This window comes from Heterocephalus glaber, unplaced genomic scaffold (genome assembly GCF_053883595.1).
Source record: "Heterocephalus glaber isolate CG9 unplaced genomic scaffold, H.glaber_assembly_v1.0 deba00001444, whole genome shotgun sequence".
In the NCBI taxonomy this organism is placed as follows: Eukaryota; Metazoa; Chordata; class Mammalia; order Rodentia; family Bathyergidae; genus Heterocephalus; species Heterocephalus glaber.
Genome location: NW_028258297.1, coordinates 8,767,971 through 8,786,863, shown reverse-complemented (window position 1 = coordinate 8,786,863; position 18,893 = coordinate 8,767,971). Strand labels below are relative to the sequence as shown.

The following is an 18,893-nucleotide window of genomic DNA, read 5'->3' as shown; positions in this document are numbered from 1 at the left end:
CTGGGGCATGCGGTGAGGGTCCAGGCCATTTGGGTGGGCTCCCCCAGGGGCAGCTCTGCCAATGGGGAGCTGGAGTGCTGGGAGGGCCCTGCAGTCCCCTGAAGGCCCTGGGCTGGTTTTCTCCTGAGGCCAGTCATCCAGGATGGCTTTGCCTGCCAAGGAAAGTGTATCGATTGGATCACCATTGATCTGTTTCTCCATCTGTGCTCCTTAGAGATGCTCATGGCTGCCGTCAGGGATCTAATCAGCTGGAGTGACCGCCGTGTGGCTGTTCAGAGCGAGAGACCGCATGTGGAGCCTGGGCCTTTGGGCAGAGGCAGGCTTCTGTGTGGGTTTGGACAGTCAGCCCGGGGTGGGGAGTGTGTCCTCCTGAGCATCGCTTCTGTGTGGGGCCTGCTATGGGGCTTGCATTGGTCTCTGTCCATGTTCTGTCCTGCGGTAGGGATTGGGCCCATTGCTCTGTGAGGGTCTTGGCAGGGCTGTGACAGGAGCGAGGTCCTAGATGGCTGGGTCCCAACATCGTGGTTTCAGATGCCAGTTGGAGCTTTGAGCCTTGCAGTCAGAGGCAACCGGAGCCACTGAAGACTCCCAGGCTCAAGCTCCCTCCTGCTCTGCTTTGAGCCTCCAGGCACTGCTTTGAGCCAGACAGTCCTGGCTCTGGGTGGCCTTGGGCAAGTCACACCAGCCCCCTAGGCCTGTTTCCTCATCTGTCCCCAGTGGACTGTGGTGACAGCTAAGCTAGTGTCCCTAGGGTGCCTGGTGTACAGTAGTCATGGTGACTGCCAAGTTTGTTACTGTGATGCTTGCGGGACCACGGCAGAAGGGAGCACTTCCGGAGAGCAGGCTGAGCACTGCTGTGGGGAGGATAAAAGGTGCTTCAAGGGAGGCTGGATGGGACTGTGAAGGATGAATAGGAGTTTGCCTAGAGGGAAGGAAACACATATGAAAGTGAGTGCTTAGGGACAGCAAGAAGTTCAGTGCATGGCAAAGCCAGCGAGAGATTAGACCAGAAGTGTTCCTCGGGGTCAGAGTTTATAGGGCCATGGCATCAGGCTCAGGGGTGGCAGGAGCCCTGGGAGGCTTGGAGTAATCAGAGCCGCTTTCCAGGTGGATTAATCTGGCCATGACAAACTAGCTTGGGGGCAGAAGAAGCAGCTCTGCTTTTGTATCTCACTGAGGCTCTTTGCAGCTGGTGACCTTGGGCAAATCTGTTTCCCTTGGTGTCTTAGTTTCCTCATTTGTGAGTGGGGCTTGCTTACACTCGAGCAGGTGGGAGGGACTGATGCAGGGATATTTGCAAACTCCCAGCTCTGTGGGCCCAGGCAGGTGCCTGCTGATGCCTGGCACATTGTGGCTACAGAGACCAGAGCTAGTGACCAGGGGAGGGTGGTGCCAGGTCCAGGAGGAAGGGGAAGCCCCGGGCAGGGATAGGCCGGATGTCATGGAGGTGAGCACTGGCCTTGGAGTCCAGCAGGCCTGAGATAAATCTCAGCTTTGCTACTTCCAGACTTTGACCCAGGAGAGGCCCCTAATTTCCCCGAGCCTCGTTTTCCTCGTCTGTGAAATGGGCCTGATGACCTGCTGGGCTCAGGGACCTGCAGAGGTTGAAGCAGGGCTATCAGGCTCCCATGAGACCCTGCTGGGTGGGTTCTGAGCTGGGACCTGCAGGAAGGGCAGAGGCACCGAGGGAGGACACGGCTGGAAGGAGAGGGAGTGCGAGGTGGGGGAGTGGGAGGGACAGGGGACGTTTGCTGGTAATGAGAACGTTTGAACTTCAAAAAAGTTAATTAATGATGAAGCTGCCGCTGGAGCAGTGCTCAAGCTGGAAGGGGGCCCTGGCAGACTGAAATTAATTACAGGCTGTGGCAGGAGTGTGGCATTGGGGTGGGGAACAGGAAGGACAGAGGCACAGAGAAGGCAGCATCCCAAGGTGGGGGGGGGGCTCAGAAACCAGGTCAGTCTCCCGGCAGGGGAGGGGCACACCCACTTGAGGGGATCTGGCTGGGGTTGTGAGTGTACTTCATCGAGTTGCCGGCTGGACTGAAGTTTCCTCAGAGACACTTAAGAGCCCGGGGGAACCTAGAGCCCGACATGTTTACTCAACAAACCTTGATTGGGTTCCTACAAGGTGCCTGTCACTGTTAAAGCCATGAATGCAAAGTCCCTGTCCCCTGGACTGTGGGGTCTAGCAGTGCACAGGGATGATGACCATGTCAGCAGGAATTGCTGGTTGTGGCCTCAGTGTTGAGTGCTTGGAGAGATGGAAAGACAGGAAAGGCTGTGGTGGAGGAAATCAGTGGAGACGGGCAGGGTGAGGTTAAAGGGTCAGCACTGCAGGGCCTGGGAAGCATCTCCAGGTCGAGGAGAGCATGTGCAAAGGCCCTGAAGTTGTGTGCCCGAGGCCTCCAAGGAGCAGCGGGAGGCCAGTGAGGCTGGAGGATGTGAGCTGGGGGCAGGCCAGGTGTGGGGTGAAGGGGAAGCAGGGGCTGGGGCCTTGCAGTGTGCTGAGGGCTTCCAGCTTGATGCCAGGATGGAGGGAAGTACCCCTGTGGCTTTGGTTGCTCAGTGCTGCTGTGGGGAGGGGCCCTGGAATGTAGGAAGGAGCCCTCATCCTGGTTCCCCAGTACCCTGAGGCCCTGCCTGTGCTGGGTTAAGAGATTGTCCCTAGTCAGGCATGGTGGCACTGGCCTATAATCTCAGCATTCAGGAGGTTGAGGCAGGAGGATCACCAAGAATTTGAGGCCAGTCTGAGCTACATAGTGAATTTAAGGTCACCCTGGACTACGTAGGGAAACTGTCTCAAAAAAGTTAAATTTAATTTAAAAAAGAGAGGTTGTGCCTAGGTCCCCTGGTTGCAGGGGGCCCGAGTCCTGGCTTGGTGCAGGCTGGGGCCAGTCTGGGAGCAGCAGCCAGAGTGTAGCTGTGAGCTCGCTCCCGGGTGGCAATGGCAGAGGAGAAGGATGGGGCAACCAAGCAGCCTCAGCTGCAGTGCCGGGCCCTCTGCAGGCTCCCGAGCAGGCCTGGCAGAGCTGGAGCGGGTGGGTCAGGGTGGAGAGGGGCAGAGAAGGGAGGCCGCGACAGTGGGGGTAGGGCATCTCTGCAGCTCCCTGCCAACCGCCCCCTTCCTGTGGCCTCTCAGGCCGGGCGGGGAGGGGATGCTGTGGGTGGTGTCCCGATGGGGTCAGGTGCCCGGCTGGGTGTGGCCCATCTGTGAGGGGGCAGGGTGGGAAGGGGAAGACCCAGGACATCCCCGAGTGCACCCCAGCCCCCCCATGCGGTCTCCCGTTGTGTCCTTGACTTGGTGTGCACATGGTTTGAGTGTGTCAGCATGCTGGTGATCCTGCTGAACTGCGTGACCCTGGGCATGTACCAGCCGTGCGACGACATGGACTGCCTGTCGGACCGCTGCAAGATCCTGCAGGTGAGGGGCTGCAGGGAGACTTGGAAGAGAGACCATGAGCCCCCGGTCTAGCTAGGCCTGTGCTTGGTGGTTATTAGGGACAATATGGGAAAAGCCCTTGTCCTGGCCCGACTGGGGTTCCCTCTCGTCACCCTGGGTTAGGGGAGCAGCAGCATGGGTTATATGACCCTGGGCAACTCTGTCCCCTCTCTGGGCCTCAGTGCCCCTGCAGTCTCCCTGGCCTGGGCCCCTCCTGTCCACACCCAAGTCCCCACCTCAACCTGTGGCTCCAGCCTCTGGGTCCTGCTCTGAAGCCTCACAGTGTCTTTTGCCTTCTTCCTCTTGCCCTCCAGGTCTTTGATGACTTCATCTTCATCTTTTTTGCCATGGAGATGGTGCTGAAGATGGTGGCCCTGGGCATTTTTGGCAAGAAGTGCTACCTCGGGGACACCTGGAACCGGCTGGATTTCTTCATTGTCATGGCTGGGTAGGTGGTGAGCACGGACAGGTCAGCTTGGGATGACAATGAGGAAGCAGTGTGGTACTGCGGGCGCCTCTGGGCCTGGAAGGGGAGGAATGGCGCCCCCTGGAGGTTAGGCCAGGACAGACAGATACTGCCTTCTTTCCACTACCGGTGGGGACTGCTTCCGCTCTGCTTTAGGCTAATTAATTCACTGTATGACTTTGAGAAAGCCACCTTGCTTCTCTAACCCTTTGTTTCCTCATCTTTAAAATGAATGTAGAAAAAGTAGCTATGTCACAATGAGCCCCAGTACGCTTTAGCTGTCAATGCCATGGTCACCATCCGGATCCCTAGCAAGCTGGAGGTGAGCCCAGCCTGGGCAGAAGAGTGACTCCTGGCACAGTCACAGAAAGGCCAGGTGATGGCTCAGCACAGTTTTGCACTTCATTCCTGCTTCCTGGTTGCACCAAGCCTTGCTGTGATCCTTCACCTGGAGCAAAGTGGTCCTTATCCAGTATTAGTGCCCTCCTACACGACAAGAGAGAAGGAGGGAAAACCAGGCCTGGCCGCTGCTGCCCAGCTTACAGCCTGGGACAGGATCCGGTGGCTGCGCTGTGGCTTCATCCTCCCATGCTGGGACCAGGGCTTGCTGGGGGCAGAACATTGTGGTTTGCTGAGTACATTTAACCCAGGAGCCTGACTAAGCCAGGGTGGGGACTTGGGGCTTGGGTGCTGTCCTGAGGAGGTGATATGCAAGGGTTGAAGGACAAACTGGCACTAGCCATGCCCAGCCAAGGGGCGGTATGGCAGGGGTGAGGACGGAAGAAAAAAGTCCTGAGGCCAAGAGGGCGAGTAGTGTGTGTGTGTGTGTGTGTGTGTGTGTGTGTGTGTGTGTGTGTGTGTGTTCATGCATATGGATCTCAGTGTATGTGAATGTGTGCATGAGTGTGCTTGTGTGTACACTGCCACAAGATGGGGAAGGGAAAGTGGCCCTCACATGGCTGAGGAGGGGATCAGGATGTAGAGTATCCCACCAAGTATGTGCTGAATGTATTGGTCAACTTGACACGGGAACCCTAACGGAGGACAGCCCTATGTTGGCTCATGGTTTCAGAGGTTTCAGTCTATGGCAAACTGGCTCCAAGGCAGGAACATTATGGTGGAAGGGCATGCTGGAGGAAAGCTGCTCTGGAATAAGAAGGGAGGGACCAGAGACCAGATACAGTCCCCAAGGTCACACCCCCAAGACCCGCTTCCTCCATGGAGGCCCCACCTCCTAACAGCCCTATGAGCTGTGAGCTCCTCAATCGGTTAACCCACTTTCACAGTCCAAGTACCTCTCTAGGAGTCTTTTATTCCAGGCAGACTGATCATTAGAATGAAGCAGCACATAGAATCCATAGATCTGTGCTGAGGTGGGATGATGTGTCTCACTGGTGTTTTCAAATGCTTGCCCCTTCCGAGCGCCCCTTCCTACCACCTCTGTTTGGTCTCACAGCCACGTGGTCCACAAGGTTCTGGGTCTCACTGGAAGGTTGGTAGCTTCAGATAGCTCCGGGATCCTGCGTCACCCCTTGGTCAGGTTCATTTGTGTTCTCATTTTGGTCTGGCTGGAGAACACACTTAAATAGCTTTTTAAAGAAAGGGAGATTGGACAGTGTCATTTTCAGTCTTGCCTGTTCAAATACATCTCTTTGCTCTCAGAGTGGGAAGGGCAGTTCCCGTGTCTGCCTGATTCTCAAGTCATGGCTTTTCTGCCTTAGAACTCAGCATGTGTTGTGCCCTGCAAATGGACGATTTGGGACTGAAGGGTCTGGAGCAGGCCCGATTCTGATTTCTGGAAAGGGAACTGGCTTTTTCCTCACTAAAAGCTTTTTGAGATTTCTCTTCACCTTTAGGGCCTAGACTTTTCTCCAAGGCAGGTCTAGAATTTACAGAACAAAGACTCACGTGTTCCTTTGGCTCTTGTTATTTCTTCTTTGGTTGTTACCCATTCTCTACTCTCTCCTTCTAGAAGAGTCCCTTCTCTACCTTTTCTCCACATGTCTCTTTAAGGGGCTTTTTTGCCCCCTTTGTGAGTCACCAGTGACCTTCCCAGCAGTGTCCTTGTGCCTACTCTTTCCCAGAGGAAATAGCTGCTTTTCTTTGTCTTCCTTGTCCTTGGTTTTGTTTGCTTGTTTTTGTTTTTTGAGACAGGGTCTTAGTATGCAGCTCAGGCTGGCCTTGAACTCATAGCGATCCTCCTGCCTCAGCCTCCTGAGTGGTGGGATCTCAGGTGTGTGCGTCATTATGCCTGGTTCTGTCCTTGGGTTTTTTGTTTTTTCAGAACAGCTTGTATCTGTTCTTGTTTTATGGATGCAGTATTTACCCAGATCTCCTTCTGGATACTAATTAGGCTTCTTCAAATTCCTTCCTGATTCTGGTAGTCCTTGTGTCAAAGTGTAATTTCCAAAAGTTAAAAAAAAAATGACCTTTCCACAAATTTTAGAGTGAACATGTGTTGCAAATTTATTCAGCTCATTAAGGAGGGGACCGGTAGAATTAGGCAAGCAGGCATCGGAGAAAGAATGTGGGCAGAGAGTGAGGTGAGAATCAAAGCTGGTTAATGACCTACAGATAATAAAACCACAGCCTTTGGTGGAGGGCAAAGCTCTTTTCTGTTGAGCAGAAATCATGTGCATCTCTGCCAGATAAAAATCTACAAGTTAACATGTAATTTCATGGCTTCTAGACCTTTAATTAACAGGAAATAGTGAACTGAGTGAAGGTATAGTCCCCTAGATAATAAAATAATCTGCAGATAGGTCTGTGAAATTATGGTCCAGTATGACAGTGAGAAATACTGCCTGCCCTTTGCCTTATTTCCAAATTTTAGAATGAATAACTCCTGTCCTAGAGAAGTCATTTGTTTTATTGGCTCCACCCTCTGCCTCCTGCAAGCCTCCCCCACTCCCGCGTTTGGATTTAAAGCACCTCCTCTGTTGCTTAGTGCTTCCTCCTGTTGATCCTGTTTATAAAGACCATGGGGCTCTGAGGTGCGCAGAGGGAGGAGCCAGCTGGCTTCGGCATTGCAGGAGGTCACAGCTTGATGTCATCTCTCAGTCTTTGGCATGGAGTGGGTGTGATGGGACCTGGGGGCTGCAACCTATGCATTCACATTCTTACTCTTCCGACAAGGGGCCCTGATCTCCACTCCACTTTGGGCCCCACAGGGGTGTCACTGCCTGGGAGGGGGTCAGGTTCCACAGAGCCTTTTTTGTTAGAGTCATGAGTGCGCAGGTGCCTGGCCTGTGCTCGATGCTGGGGACTCAGATCTACACCTGCCCTCAGAGTCTTCCTGATCCCTTGTGTCAGAGGATAGCACGAGTGGAGCGCAGCATAGGTGGATGGTGAGTCACAACCTGGGGCCCTAGAGCTCAGCCCCCTGGTTCTGCTCCCACTGTCCCCAGAGTGGGTCATCCATATCCCACTGTTCTGTTTCCAGAAGTAACAGGCCTGACATCCTGAGGATGTTTTCTTTTTCCCTGCCTCTCCCCTCCCTCAAATGACTGGCTCGTTCTTTGAGCTCCCCAGGGTGACACAGAACCTCTGATTTGGAAGGTTCCTTAGAGGTCACAGCCTCCATCTCCGTGTCCTCTGTCATGGAAGGCTTAATTGCTGGCATGTGGCAACTGCAAGAGACTCACTACCTTCCAAGGCCACCAGTTGCTGAATGGCATCGCCTGCTGGAAAGTTCTTTCACTGACCTGGAATCTGTCTTCCGGTGGCTCCCACCCAATGGTACCATTCATGTACTTATTCACTAAGCCAACACGCATTGGGACCTGGGACCTGGGACATGCCAGGCCTTGTGCTAGGCAGTGTGGACGTGATGATGAACAAGACAGGGCCCTCATGACCTCATGGAGTACACAGTTTAGGGGACAGATGTGACAGACCTTTCAGGTGAAAAGTCCCCGGCCTCCCCTGCTGGCTTTGCATCCTGCTGTCCCTGTCCCCAGCCGAGGAGTGAGATCTTGGCCTCTTGAGGACAGTGGCTTATGGCGTAGAGGGAATGGGCTGTGAGGTGCAGGACTGTGTCGAGTAGCTGTGCCCTGACACCCCCAGGTTTCTTCACCCTGGGATAGAAGCAGTTGATTTCTTTAAACACAAACGCCAGCCTTGGTGTTTATTGCTGTTACTTTCAGCTTCCAAGGCCTCCTGGCATTCCATCCAGCCACTCTCTGAGTTGGCTTCCAGTGTGTGCTCAGCCCAGGATGCCAGCCCAGCCACACTCCACTCCTCCAGGGCATGACAAAGCCACTGTCTTGTCATCACGCTTATGGTGAAATGGAATCCCTTTGCGGCCTTATCACCTAGGTGCACTTCCCTGCCTTCGTCCATTAGGAGGTCATGAAATATTCAATTACGTCCTTGTTGAACTTGGGCTCTGCTTCGTTTCTGTACCTCCCTTAGCGTACCATGCTGATAGTTCTACCTCCTCCCCAGCCCCCAAACTGAGATGACCACTGCTGTGGGAGGGGCCCGGATGCCTCTGGTAAAAGCTTCCCAGAGAATTCCCATGCTGGTCTCTGGGAAGGCTGTCCAGGGCATGGTTGGGGGTTGCTGTGGATGTGCGCAGGGACAGGAGCCCCTTGAATCTGGAAGTGTAGGATACAGGGAAAGGGGACGTTACTAGAACCTCTGCAGTTAAGTCCTAGACTCCTGCGAGCCATGGCAGCTCAAGGGGAATTACAGGCAAGGTAGAAAAATGAGACTGGAAAGAAGCTGAGCTTTGGGTCTGATCAGTGCTGCTCTGGGTGGCAAAGACAAAAGCCCCCAGTTTACCGCACCTTTAATTCAGTACACTGGGAGAAACAAATGTAACAAATGACTTGCAGAGAGTTCAGTAAATCCAGGTAAACAAGATGTAACAATCCAAGAACAATGAGAAATTGAGTAGATGTTTGTTCTTCCCAGGATGTTTTCAGCTCCCAGGATGTTTCTTGTCCAGGAGAATCACAGCATCATCGGATCATTGAGGTCTCAGTTGTGACTGGAGGCCAAAATGGAATTATGTCTCGGAATTCCATAGCGGGGGTGTAGGTAGGAGAACTAGACTAACGAAATGATTTTACCCTAAAATTATGTAGCATTGCTCCCGACATGAAAGCCCCTGAAAATTTGCAGCTGTGATGGCATCAGGGAGACAGTGTCCTGAGGGACAAGTGTGCAGCTCAGGGTGGGGAGCCCCCCACCAGCATGCACAGACTTTCACCCCTTCTCCATCCTCCTTAAACTTTGGGGAGCAACAGGGTCCCTGGGGCACTGGTTAAAATGCAGACTCCTGGGGTTCACCCCAGGGATCTGGAGCCAACAGGTATGGCAGAGCCTAGGAATCTGGATTCCAACCAAACATCCAGGTGACCCTGATGCCGTGTTCTGAGGGTCACAACTGGAGCAGCCAGCTTGTGGCAGTCCCTCATCCGGAGCACTGAAAGGTGGGAACCACTGGAAGGGGGAGACACCTGGGAAGGACCCATTCTGCATCTGTGTCCAGTATCTGAATGATTCTCAGGACAGCAGAAGTACTTTGTTAACAAGAGTAGGGACCCTGTATAAGACTGGTCATTAATAACAAACGAAGATCATAGAAACCTTAGTAACAGCTCCCCAGCCAGAGGGTGGGAAGGAGAGGCAGGGTCGGGGTTTATTATACCCTAGACGGATCTCCTAACAAGCGCATGTAGAAACAGCTTCTCCACTCCGACTCTTCTGGCTTTCAGAAAGCTGAAAGTCATTAAGAATTGTTTCTCAGTCCAAGACTAGAGGTTTCTAAAAAGATCAGCCAGGCACCTCCCCTCTGCGGTTTCCGGCTGCAAGTTCCTTCTGTCCAGAGTGTCCCATCAGTGGGATTTTAAAAAGCAAAAGAAATTGAATCCTCTTAGGCACCATCCAAGGGGGAGAGGAAAATAGGAACATCCACTGTTCGTGGAGTGTTCCCAGAGGTGCAAAGCTGCATACCATCTTGTTTAATCGGCACATGGGCTGTGGAAGGGCTGTGGTCAGGTCCACCTCACAGATGCCACTTGGCGACAGGGTGGCTTGCCCAAGGTCACAGGCTCCCAAGAACAGAGCTAGGAGTTGGTTCTGTGTAAATTGCTGGGTGTATTAGGGATGCAGCTGGCTGCAAGCCATAGAAAAGCCACCCAACACTGGCACTAGCCAATCCCTGCTATCTTTTTTTGACAAGTGCCCAGGTTGGTGGTTACTACGACAGCCTGCAGTATTGTGGGCTGACATTCTTGGGATTTTCCAGGCCCTTTCATGGTCACAAAGTGGCAGCGGCTGAAGCTGTGGGTGTCGAATCCAAATTGAAAGCAGAAGGAAGGGTGAAGAGAGATGAGGCCACGCCAGCTGTGCCTGTCCACTCGGATCAGGAAAACAGCATTTTCTTTCCCGGATTCTTCCCTTTCTCCAGTGCATATGGCCAGAATTGGGTCTCATCGCTGTCCTTAGAGGCAGGGAGGGGAGGAAGTAGAAAACATGGTAGAACTTGGTTGAAAGGACCAAGAGCTGTTCTCTGGGGTCAGACTGGATGGGAAGAAGAGATAGTGCACAGAGGGTGTACACTCTGGGAGTTGCCACATTCCTCTCTTGGGCTTCAGTTTTTTCATCCACCCTCCCACCGAGCTGCGGCTCCTGCTCAGCGCCTCTGGAGCACTGTCTGAGCCGGTTGGGCTGTGCTCTGTTGGGAAATCTAGAACCAAACACCAGCCTGTGTAACCTTCATGGACACTGGCGCTGCCAGCAACCCACCCATGTTCATGGGTCATAGGCTCATGCCTGGGGGCTCTTCCCAGAATCCTTTGGGATCAGCCTTCATCCTGCATGACTCTGTGCTCTAGGAGGGGATCAGGGAACCACTGCAGGTGACAGGAGGCCCAGGACACCTGCTGGCTTGTACCCAGATTTCTCCTGGATTTTACAGGTCCATCTGCCCTCTGAGGACAGAGCTGAGAAAGTCATCAGCTTGGAATTGCCAGAGCCTGGGTCTTGGGCCCAGTGGGGGAGGCTCCAGGCCATGTTGGATTCCTGTCTGTTGTGCGAGGCGCTTGAGAGCAATGGGGAGAAGGTGTTTAGAGTCATTGTTGTTAAGCTGAGCTATGATGGGTGAGCTTGGACCTGGGAAAGTTCCAGTGGGAATCTTCATATGAATGTTTTTCTCATTTGCATGTGGGGCAGGGCTGGAGAGGGTGATGGTCACTGTGTAGGCCTGTTTCCATGGAAACAGGATGCTAGCCACTGTGGGGGATGGGGGCAGTCACCAGAGATTCTTAGGCCATGCGCTGAGGAGCCAGACACCAGTCAGGCATGAGTCAGGCAGGACTCTGGCAGCTCTATGGGAGGGAATGCTGGATCTGGTTGAAGGCAGTCTGTCCTCTCTTTCAGTGAGAAGCCGGGAGGTCTCTGGCTTCAGGACCATCTGGTTCAGGATCCTGAGACATCATCAGACTACACACTCCCATCCCACATATCTGCTCATTCTCCTTGCTGACTTAGTGTTCTTGGAGCTTTCTTTTCCACAGGAGGGTGGCAGCAGGCAGGTCCAGGCTCACAGCCTACTTCCTGCAATTCAGAAAGACACCTTTCTTATCCCAGCCATTCCATGAGGGAGGAAATGAGCCTCCTGGAGTTGGATTGGCTGAGCTGGGGCATGTGCTCATCCCTGAGCCAATCATGATGGGCTGGGGTGACTCAGAGCTCTGATTGGCCAGACCTAGGTCAAGGCCCACCCCTGCCAGGGTGTGAGGTCAGCCCTGGTCCAGACACTTCCTAGCCTGGGAGGATGAAGTGGGAAAACCCAGGCCTGGTTTCCCTTGGAGTACAGGATGGAGCTTGGTCAGGGAGGAATCGCTGCTTAAGTGGTATACCAGAAGCTAATGTTTACTGACTGTGCTGGGCTCCTTTACATTCTTAATGGTGTTATCACTTCATAGACCCAAGAGGTTAGGGTTTTTACACCTGTTTTACAGATGAGGATATGTGGGCCCAGAGAGAGTCTGCCCCAGGTCACATGGCCTATATATGGGGAGGATCTGGAATTGCTCAGGTACGCCTACCCCGGAGCCCATGCTCACTCATGATGTGAGGAATGTCACTTTTTCATGGGCCAAAATATTCCATCTGGCCTGTCCCTGAGGACTTGGGAAGCCTCACCTACTCTCAGAAGGCTGTGAGTCCCCTGAGAGGAACATTTCCCCCCAAATCTGGTAGAACCTGAAGTGCTCCCCCCAGCCCACTATCTGATTCCCACACCTGAGCCCACCTGGTCCCAACTTTTGGGGGAGGCAGACATCACAAGGGGTATGAGGACATAAACAAAATAGCTACTTATTGTTTGTCTGACGTTCAGGATGAGTTCAGGGTGACCTGTACTGAGATGGGGCCTAAGAGGGAGAAGGTCCAGGGTCTCCTGCCACGGGGCCCCAGGGGCTGCCCTGGCTCCCACCTGCCTGGTGTCTTTGCAGCCCTTCCTTCAGCCCTGTGACCAACTGAGCATTCATCCTCCAAATCCCCCTGAGAGCCCCCTGATCTCTAAACTTGACCCAACTTGGTTTCAAACTTCAGATTCCTTATCAGTCAAGCGGGCTTCACGACCTCTCTTCTCTTGGGCTGGTAGGATTTGTGGGTGTCAACTATGGGTGTCTTAGTCTGTTTAACATACCATAAACTAGTGGGTTATAAATTAAAGAAATGTGTTATTATTATTATTATTATTATTTTGTTTGTTTTTTGAGCCAGGTATATAGTTCGGGCTGGCCTTGAACTCACTGTGTAGCCCAGGCTGGCCTTGAATGCTCTGTAATCTTCCGGCCTCAGCCTCCCGAGTGCTGGGATTACAGGTGTGTGCCACCAGGCCTGGCTAAAGAAATGTATTGCTCACAGTTCTGGAGGATGAAAGTCCAAGATCCAGGTGTGGACAAGGAGGGGCCCCTGGCTCGTAGATGCATCTCCCAGGAAGAGGGCGTGTGTGGGCTCCCTCTGGTCTCTCTTAGAAGGGTGCTAATCTAATCCACAGGGCTCCAAGGACCCTGCGCCAGTGCCATCTCCTGGGAGGTTAGCATTTCAACATAGGAATTTTGGGGACACACATTCAGGATGTAGCAATGACTGAAATGATCCATAAACCCTAGGGTACTGGTCAAAGTCATGGGTCAGTGCCATTATTCTTTAATCCTCTCCATCCTTTCCTTCCCCCCTCTCTCCGTTGAGCACCTACTATGTGCTGGGTACCAGGATGTTATTGAAGGCTATCAAGCAACACAAGCCTGAGTCATCACCCAGCTGCCTCCTGACAGATGATCTGTGATTCCCAGCCTTTCAGCTTCCCTTCCATTAGCTACATCTTAAATCACATTTTAAGAAAGCCCCCGTGGGTCCCTGGCAAAGATTGAGGCAACACCCTATTTTTATATTTTTATCGGCAAAACACACAGAAAGAATCCCCTGGGCGGGGTATTTCTTGGAAAGATGTTGGATCTCAGTCATTTTATGTCTCCTCTTGTCACCTCCCAGCTATTTTTTTTCCTGATCTTGTCCCTTAAGTCATTTGTTTGACAGCCTCACATAAGAAGCCCACCTGGGCCTGGCGCTGGGGGCCCAGCTGGAATCAGAGACAGCCCCGAGGAACAGGGACATGTACAGAGTTCGCCTCCCAGCTGAGGTGGCTTCAGAGGCACAGGGGACACTGAAAGGCAGGGGAGCTCAACTGTGGGAGGGCCAGGGAGTGGGAAGCCAGAAGGGTGCTCCAGGTAGGAGGGAGGCTGAGACAGCCTGGTGCTCTCGGAGCTGGAGATGCCCTGATCCCTGGGTGCGTGCCGGCCAGTGCCGGGCTTGAGGTCAGAGAGCCGTGACAGCTCACTGCCGTAGCCTCCTCAGCTCTGACTGCTTGAAGGAGGTTGATACAACGCCCCATGACTCTCGGGCAAGTGTGAGCTAGACAACATTGAGGCTTCAGAGTTTTGTGCTTTCTGGTCACCTGGCCAGCGGAGAGAGCTGCTAGTGAGCCTGAAGGTGGCAGGGCTGGTGAGGGATGAAGCAGGGCCAGAAGGGTGGCTCACACAGTTCCTGGATCCCTCTAAACCTGAATGTGTCACGGGGACACTTTCTGAGCCTACGCTTCCTTCTCTGCAGCAGGTGCTGTAGTCCGACTTTGGGAGGTGACATGGGAGAAGGTGTGTCAGTACTCTGGAAACCCTTCCGACGGCCAGGACGGTGTCCACCAGTTGACAGAGCCTGGGTCCTCCAGGACCTCCTAGGAGCCAGGAGTGGGGGAGAGGCCCTGCGGCAGGAACCAGGGAGGTTGCCCCAAGAACCGATGTCACCTGCCTGCCACTCAGGACAGCCACACCAAGCCCTGTCTCGTTGGCCCCCAGAGGGAACTGAGCTCAACTCCTCTCCTCCGGGGCTGGTTCCAGGACGGAAGTGCTCCTTTTAAAGCCAAATTACTTACCTAATTAGGTGCTTGGGAGCTGGCAGGAGGCAGTGGGGGTTTTGTTGATTTTTTTTTTTTAGACTTTTAGCACTGAAGCTTCGTGATAAGGTGAGTGTGTAATTAGGAATTAATTTCTCACTCCAGAAAGTGATGTCTTGTTTGGGGCCCGAGGGAAGTCAGCTGGGTGGCTCGTCACCCACTCAGTGGCCCCTACCTTACCTTGCCTTTCTCTGGACCCAGGGCCCACACTATCCTCAGAGTAGGAGGAGGAGGGGAAGATGGTGTTTTCCTCACAGGTGGCCTGGGCCAAAAGTGGGAGGCGTTATTCACAGTAGCTGGGGGCAGCTGTTCGTGTGTGGGTGTGAACTGGTGTGTGAAGGCCTGAGGTAGATGGGCAGGGGCTGCCCCGCATGGGGGGCGCTGCCTCAGCCGGTCCCACCCACCACAGCAGGCGGCTCCCGGCCCTCTGGCAGCCTCCCATCTCCCTCCTGGCTGGTGAGAACCGGTCACCAGCTCCACAGGAGCTGTCCTTCCTCCCTTCAACCAGCTGATGTCACCCCAGCCTCCACCCTGTGAGGCTCGACCTCTGAGGCCCCATCTGCACAGGCTCAGGGCCTCTGGGTGCCTTTGCACCAACAGCCCATGAGGTGACCTCCCGGTGACCAGCTCTCCTTTGGCTTCTCCCCCCATCCCCTCCCTCCCTGTGCTTCCTGGAGTCGCCTCCCAAGTGAATGCCTGTCCCCATGCCCTTGCTCCCGCTCAGCTCCTGGTAAGAGCAGTTTGGAGGGAGCTGGAACGGAGCAGTGGAGTGGCGCAGTACAGGTAGAAGAAAGGCTCCCTGGAGGGAGGCTGAGGGCAGCAGGAGGCTGAGCTCAGTGTGGCTGGTAGGGACAGGGCCTGGGGAGGTGTGTAGAGGCCAGACTGGGAGGCCTCGAAGGCTGAGGTCAGGGCCTTGGGCTTTGTTCTAAGGGCATGTGGGAGCCTTGAAGGGTTTAGAGGAGGAGAGTAACACAGACTGGATTTCTAGAGTGTTTGTGCTGAGTGCGCATGGCAGGGGGACGAGGAAGCAGGAGGCAGGGCAGGCGGGAGGCTGCGGCAGCTGTTGGGTGAGAGGGCTGGTGACACAGTCTGGGACAGGGGTGGCTCAGCTGTCAGCAGCTGTGTCAGGGTGGGGTTGTTGGCACAAGTCACCAGCAGGATGGTAAGGTTCCCAGGACAGAGGTAAGCTGGCAGCTCCCGGTCTTCCTGGGTTCTCCTCATTCTTGTCCAGTGTTCCCTTTCCTGTCCTTGTCCTGTCAGAGAGGAATGAGAACCACTGGCTTCTTCACTGTGCACCTACGAAGTGCTTCCTGTTCACCGTGTGCATTTCAACCAGTAGCAGAGCCCCCCGATAGGGTCATGAAATGTAGGAGAGAGAGTGAAGACTTAGGAGATGTGTTTAGGCAGATGGATTCTCTGGAAGGAACCACAGTGTCAAGATCTTTCCGGCTCTAAGGACTTAGTATCTAGTAACATCTCATTTCCCCTTTCCACTTGGCTGCCAGTAAGCTCAGAGCTAAGATCTCAACACTAAATTCTATAAGAAATTTTCCTTAGGGGGTACTTTTCATTGGGAAACCTGAGGGCTGCAACCAGTGAGGTCTCAGGGGAATTTTTGCAGCAGACTCTGGAAAGTGCATTTCCACCCTGGAAAGATTAGGGCTGGAGTGAAGGAAAGGGGCTCCGGGTCTGCCCCACATGGATCTGATCAGACTCTGAGGCCCTTTGGGAGTCCCCGGTGCACTGCTAAGTGGTGACTGTTTCAGGTCCTCTCTGCAGGGGTCACCAGTCTGGGCAGGAGCCCTGAAGTCGCATCAGCCTTGCATGGCGAGGTGGAGTCTGGGAGATGTTCACTACCTGGGCAATCCTGGGCCTCCACGACACGCAGTCACAGCTTGCTTCTCATGCAGGACCCCTGGGCCAGCCACTCCCCACTGCCCCTTGTGAAGAAACACAGAATGCCAGCAAATACCACTTCTCACGGAGACGCCCTGCTTGAGGCAGGGCAGCCTCGCCCCCGGCCCAAAGGGACACTGGCCCCAGGCATCGTGGGGCAGGCATCAGGGAGAGCCAGTGGTCATCCTGAGACCTCTGCATTGCGTGTGGCTGTGGCTTGTGACTGGGGGTCTGTCCTGTTTGGGGCTAAATGAGACATTGGGGCAGGGCCAGGGAAGTGGGACGCCCTTGAATGGGGGCCTCAAATGGTGTGATACAGGCCATCGGCGGCGACACAGGGAGGTCATCAGGACAACACCTGGCTTCCAGTCACTGCAAAGCACACATTCACTGTTACCCTGAGCTTTGCTGGCTGGGCGCAAGCCCCAGTGGGCACTGCCAACACTAGGCGGGATCCCCTCTGGGCCATGGGACACAGGACATGGGTGGATGGGCCTGGTGAGGGCTGGAGACCCTAGCATGCCCAGCAAAGTTCACCTGAGCCTGGGGGCCAGAGGTGGTGCCCATGCCTGGCAGGATCCAGGGACCTGGGTGCAGGAGGAGGGTCTGTGTGTGGGGTGGGGGGGTGCAGCTAGGCTTGGGTGCCTATGCAGGGGCTCCCCAGGCCCCGGATGTGCGTGTGTCGGAGTGAGCCCCTGTAAGTGCTTCCACACGCTGCCCCCACAGCGCCTCTGTCACACGCGTCTCCCTGGAGAGCTCTTTCTACAAAATTCAAAGATGACAGCTTGGCACACCCACGCAAGGAATCCTCACCCAGCCCCACTCCCTCACTGTGGCCCCTGGGCCCCTCCACCCTCGCCCTGTCTTCAACCCCCTCAGTCCCCCGGGTCTCTGTCTCAGGTTCTAGTCTGTCACTTTCTGGGTCACCCCTGTCTGAATTTGAGCTGGGTAGGAGGGTGCATGTGTTCATGATGGTGTCCGAGGAGTGAGTGTGTATATGTGTGTGTGTGTGTGTGCGCGCACAGACGGTTGTGTGCAGGTGAGGAGAAGCAGGGGCGGGATGGGGCACCTCAGGCAAAGCAGCTTCTGCTCAATCAATCACTCTCCACTTGGCAGGAGGGGGTGGGACAGGACAGGTTTGCAGGCGGTGGGTGAGGACAGCCTTTGCTTCCTGCTGATGCTGACATGGGACTGGTGGAGCCCAGTGGGGAGGGGAGAGCTGCTGATTCTCGCCCAGTGGGGAGGGCTGTCCCTCGGTGGGGGCCAGATAGCAGGGGGCAGGTAGGATTTGGTAGAAGCACAGGGGAACATGGAGGGTCCCCAAAGATGGCTACGGGAGACCCCCTGGGGAGGCTGCCGCCTGGGGGACATGGATGGGTGTGGCAGCTCCCTGGGGAGGCTGGGGAGGGACCAGGGGAATGCTGAGGGGCTGATGTCTTTGCCTTTGTCTCCCTGCCTGGGTGCTCCCAGGGTGAGGGCTGTCCTGGGGGCTGGGATTCATAGGAGGGGGGTTCTCCCCAGGAGAGGCTCTGAGGCCCCCAGGACACCTACAGGAAAGCTCAGGCATGAGCTGGACAGGGATGGGGGAACCTTCCAGGCAGAAGGGACAGGGTGAGCAAAAGTCCCGGGCTGGGAGTGCAGGGAGCCCAAGGCTGGCATCCAGTGGGGCAGGTGCCCCTGAGAACCCATGAAGTACAGCATTGTACTTTTCTGCCATGTCCTGGGGACGCAGCCCAAGCCTCCCGACCTGCACAGGGCATGGCAGGGGCACAGGGCCAGACTTGGTGGGATTCCAAGCTCAGCCTATCCATTTTCTAGGTGACCCAGGACCCAGAAAGCCACCACTCTGAGCTTTGTCCTCTCTCCTGCAGATCAGGGCTTTGGGCCCTGGCTTGATGGGCTCCTGGGGGTAGTGAGGGGTTCACGGCATGGCTTCTGATGTGACTGGCATGGACAATCTCTGGGGAGTTGGCTTGGGGGCCCCTCAGCACCTCTGTTCTCCTCTCAGAAATGGGTCTAATAGGACAGTCCGGCAAGGTGGGGAGAAGCTCTAGAAGTCAGGGTTGACACAGGCTGGGATCAGGTGGACAGGCCTAAAGGGCTAGGGCTGCCTGGCCCAGGGCTGGCCTTGCAGTGGGGCTGATGCCTCTCTCCCACCCCCTTGGCCTCACTGTGTCTGGAATCCTCCCCACAGTTGGTAGTGTCTGTCACCAGGCCCATTTGCAGAGAGAGACAGAGGCCCAGGGAGATGGCCGAGGCCACGCAGTCTGAGGTGGAGTGGGTGTGGGTGGGCCGGGTGGCCAGAGACCCCTGCAGGGTCACATCTGCACTGTCTCTCACTCTGCCCCTCTCTCCGCAGGATGGTCGAGTACTCCCTGGACCTTCAGAACATCAACCTGTCGGCCATCCGCACTGTGCGTGTCCTGAGGCCCCTCAAAGCCATCAACCGTGTGCCCAGTGAGTCGCCCCTCCCTTTCCCCGACCCCTGGCCCTGGCCTGCCTGGCCATCAGGTTCATTCACTCCTGAGTTTGCTGTGCCAGGACAGAATTGTATTTGGGTGTGAAGGCCCTGAAACCTGAGTTTCAAAATAACTTGGATTGAAGCACCCTGGGGAGTC

At 54.9% G+C, this 18,893-nt stretch overlaps 1 protein-coding gene across 4 annotated transcripts in view; it reads left to right on the top strand.

The window, feature by feature from the left end:
• Positions 1–18,893, top strand: part of Cacna1i (calcium voltage-gated channel subunit alpha1 I) — a 92,831-nt gene that overhangs the window by 23,334 nt on the left and 50,604 nt on the right. The window contains exons 3-5 of one of the 4 annotated variants that reach the window (XM_004845564.3): positions 3,310–3,421; positions 3,754–3,887; positions 18,635–18,732. In XM_004845564.3, the coding sequence (XP_004845621.1) occupies positions 3,310–3,421; positions 3,754–3,887; positions 18,635–18,732 (344 nt within the window). Of the gene's footprint in view, positions 1–3,147; positions 3,422–3,753; positions 3,888–18,634; positions 18,733–18,893 lie in introns of those variants that run through there. The other 3 variants (XM_087213858.1, XM_013072517.3, XM_087213859.1) reach the window with 3 other exon arrangements.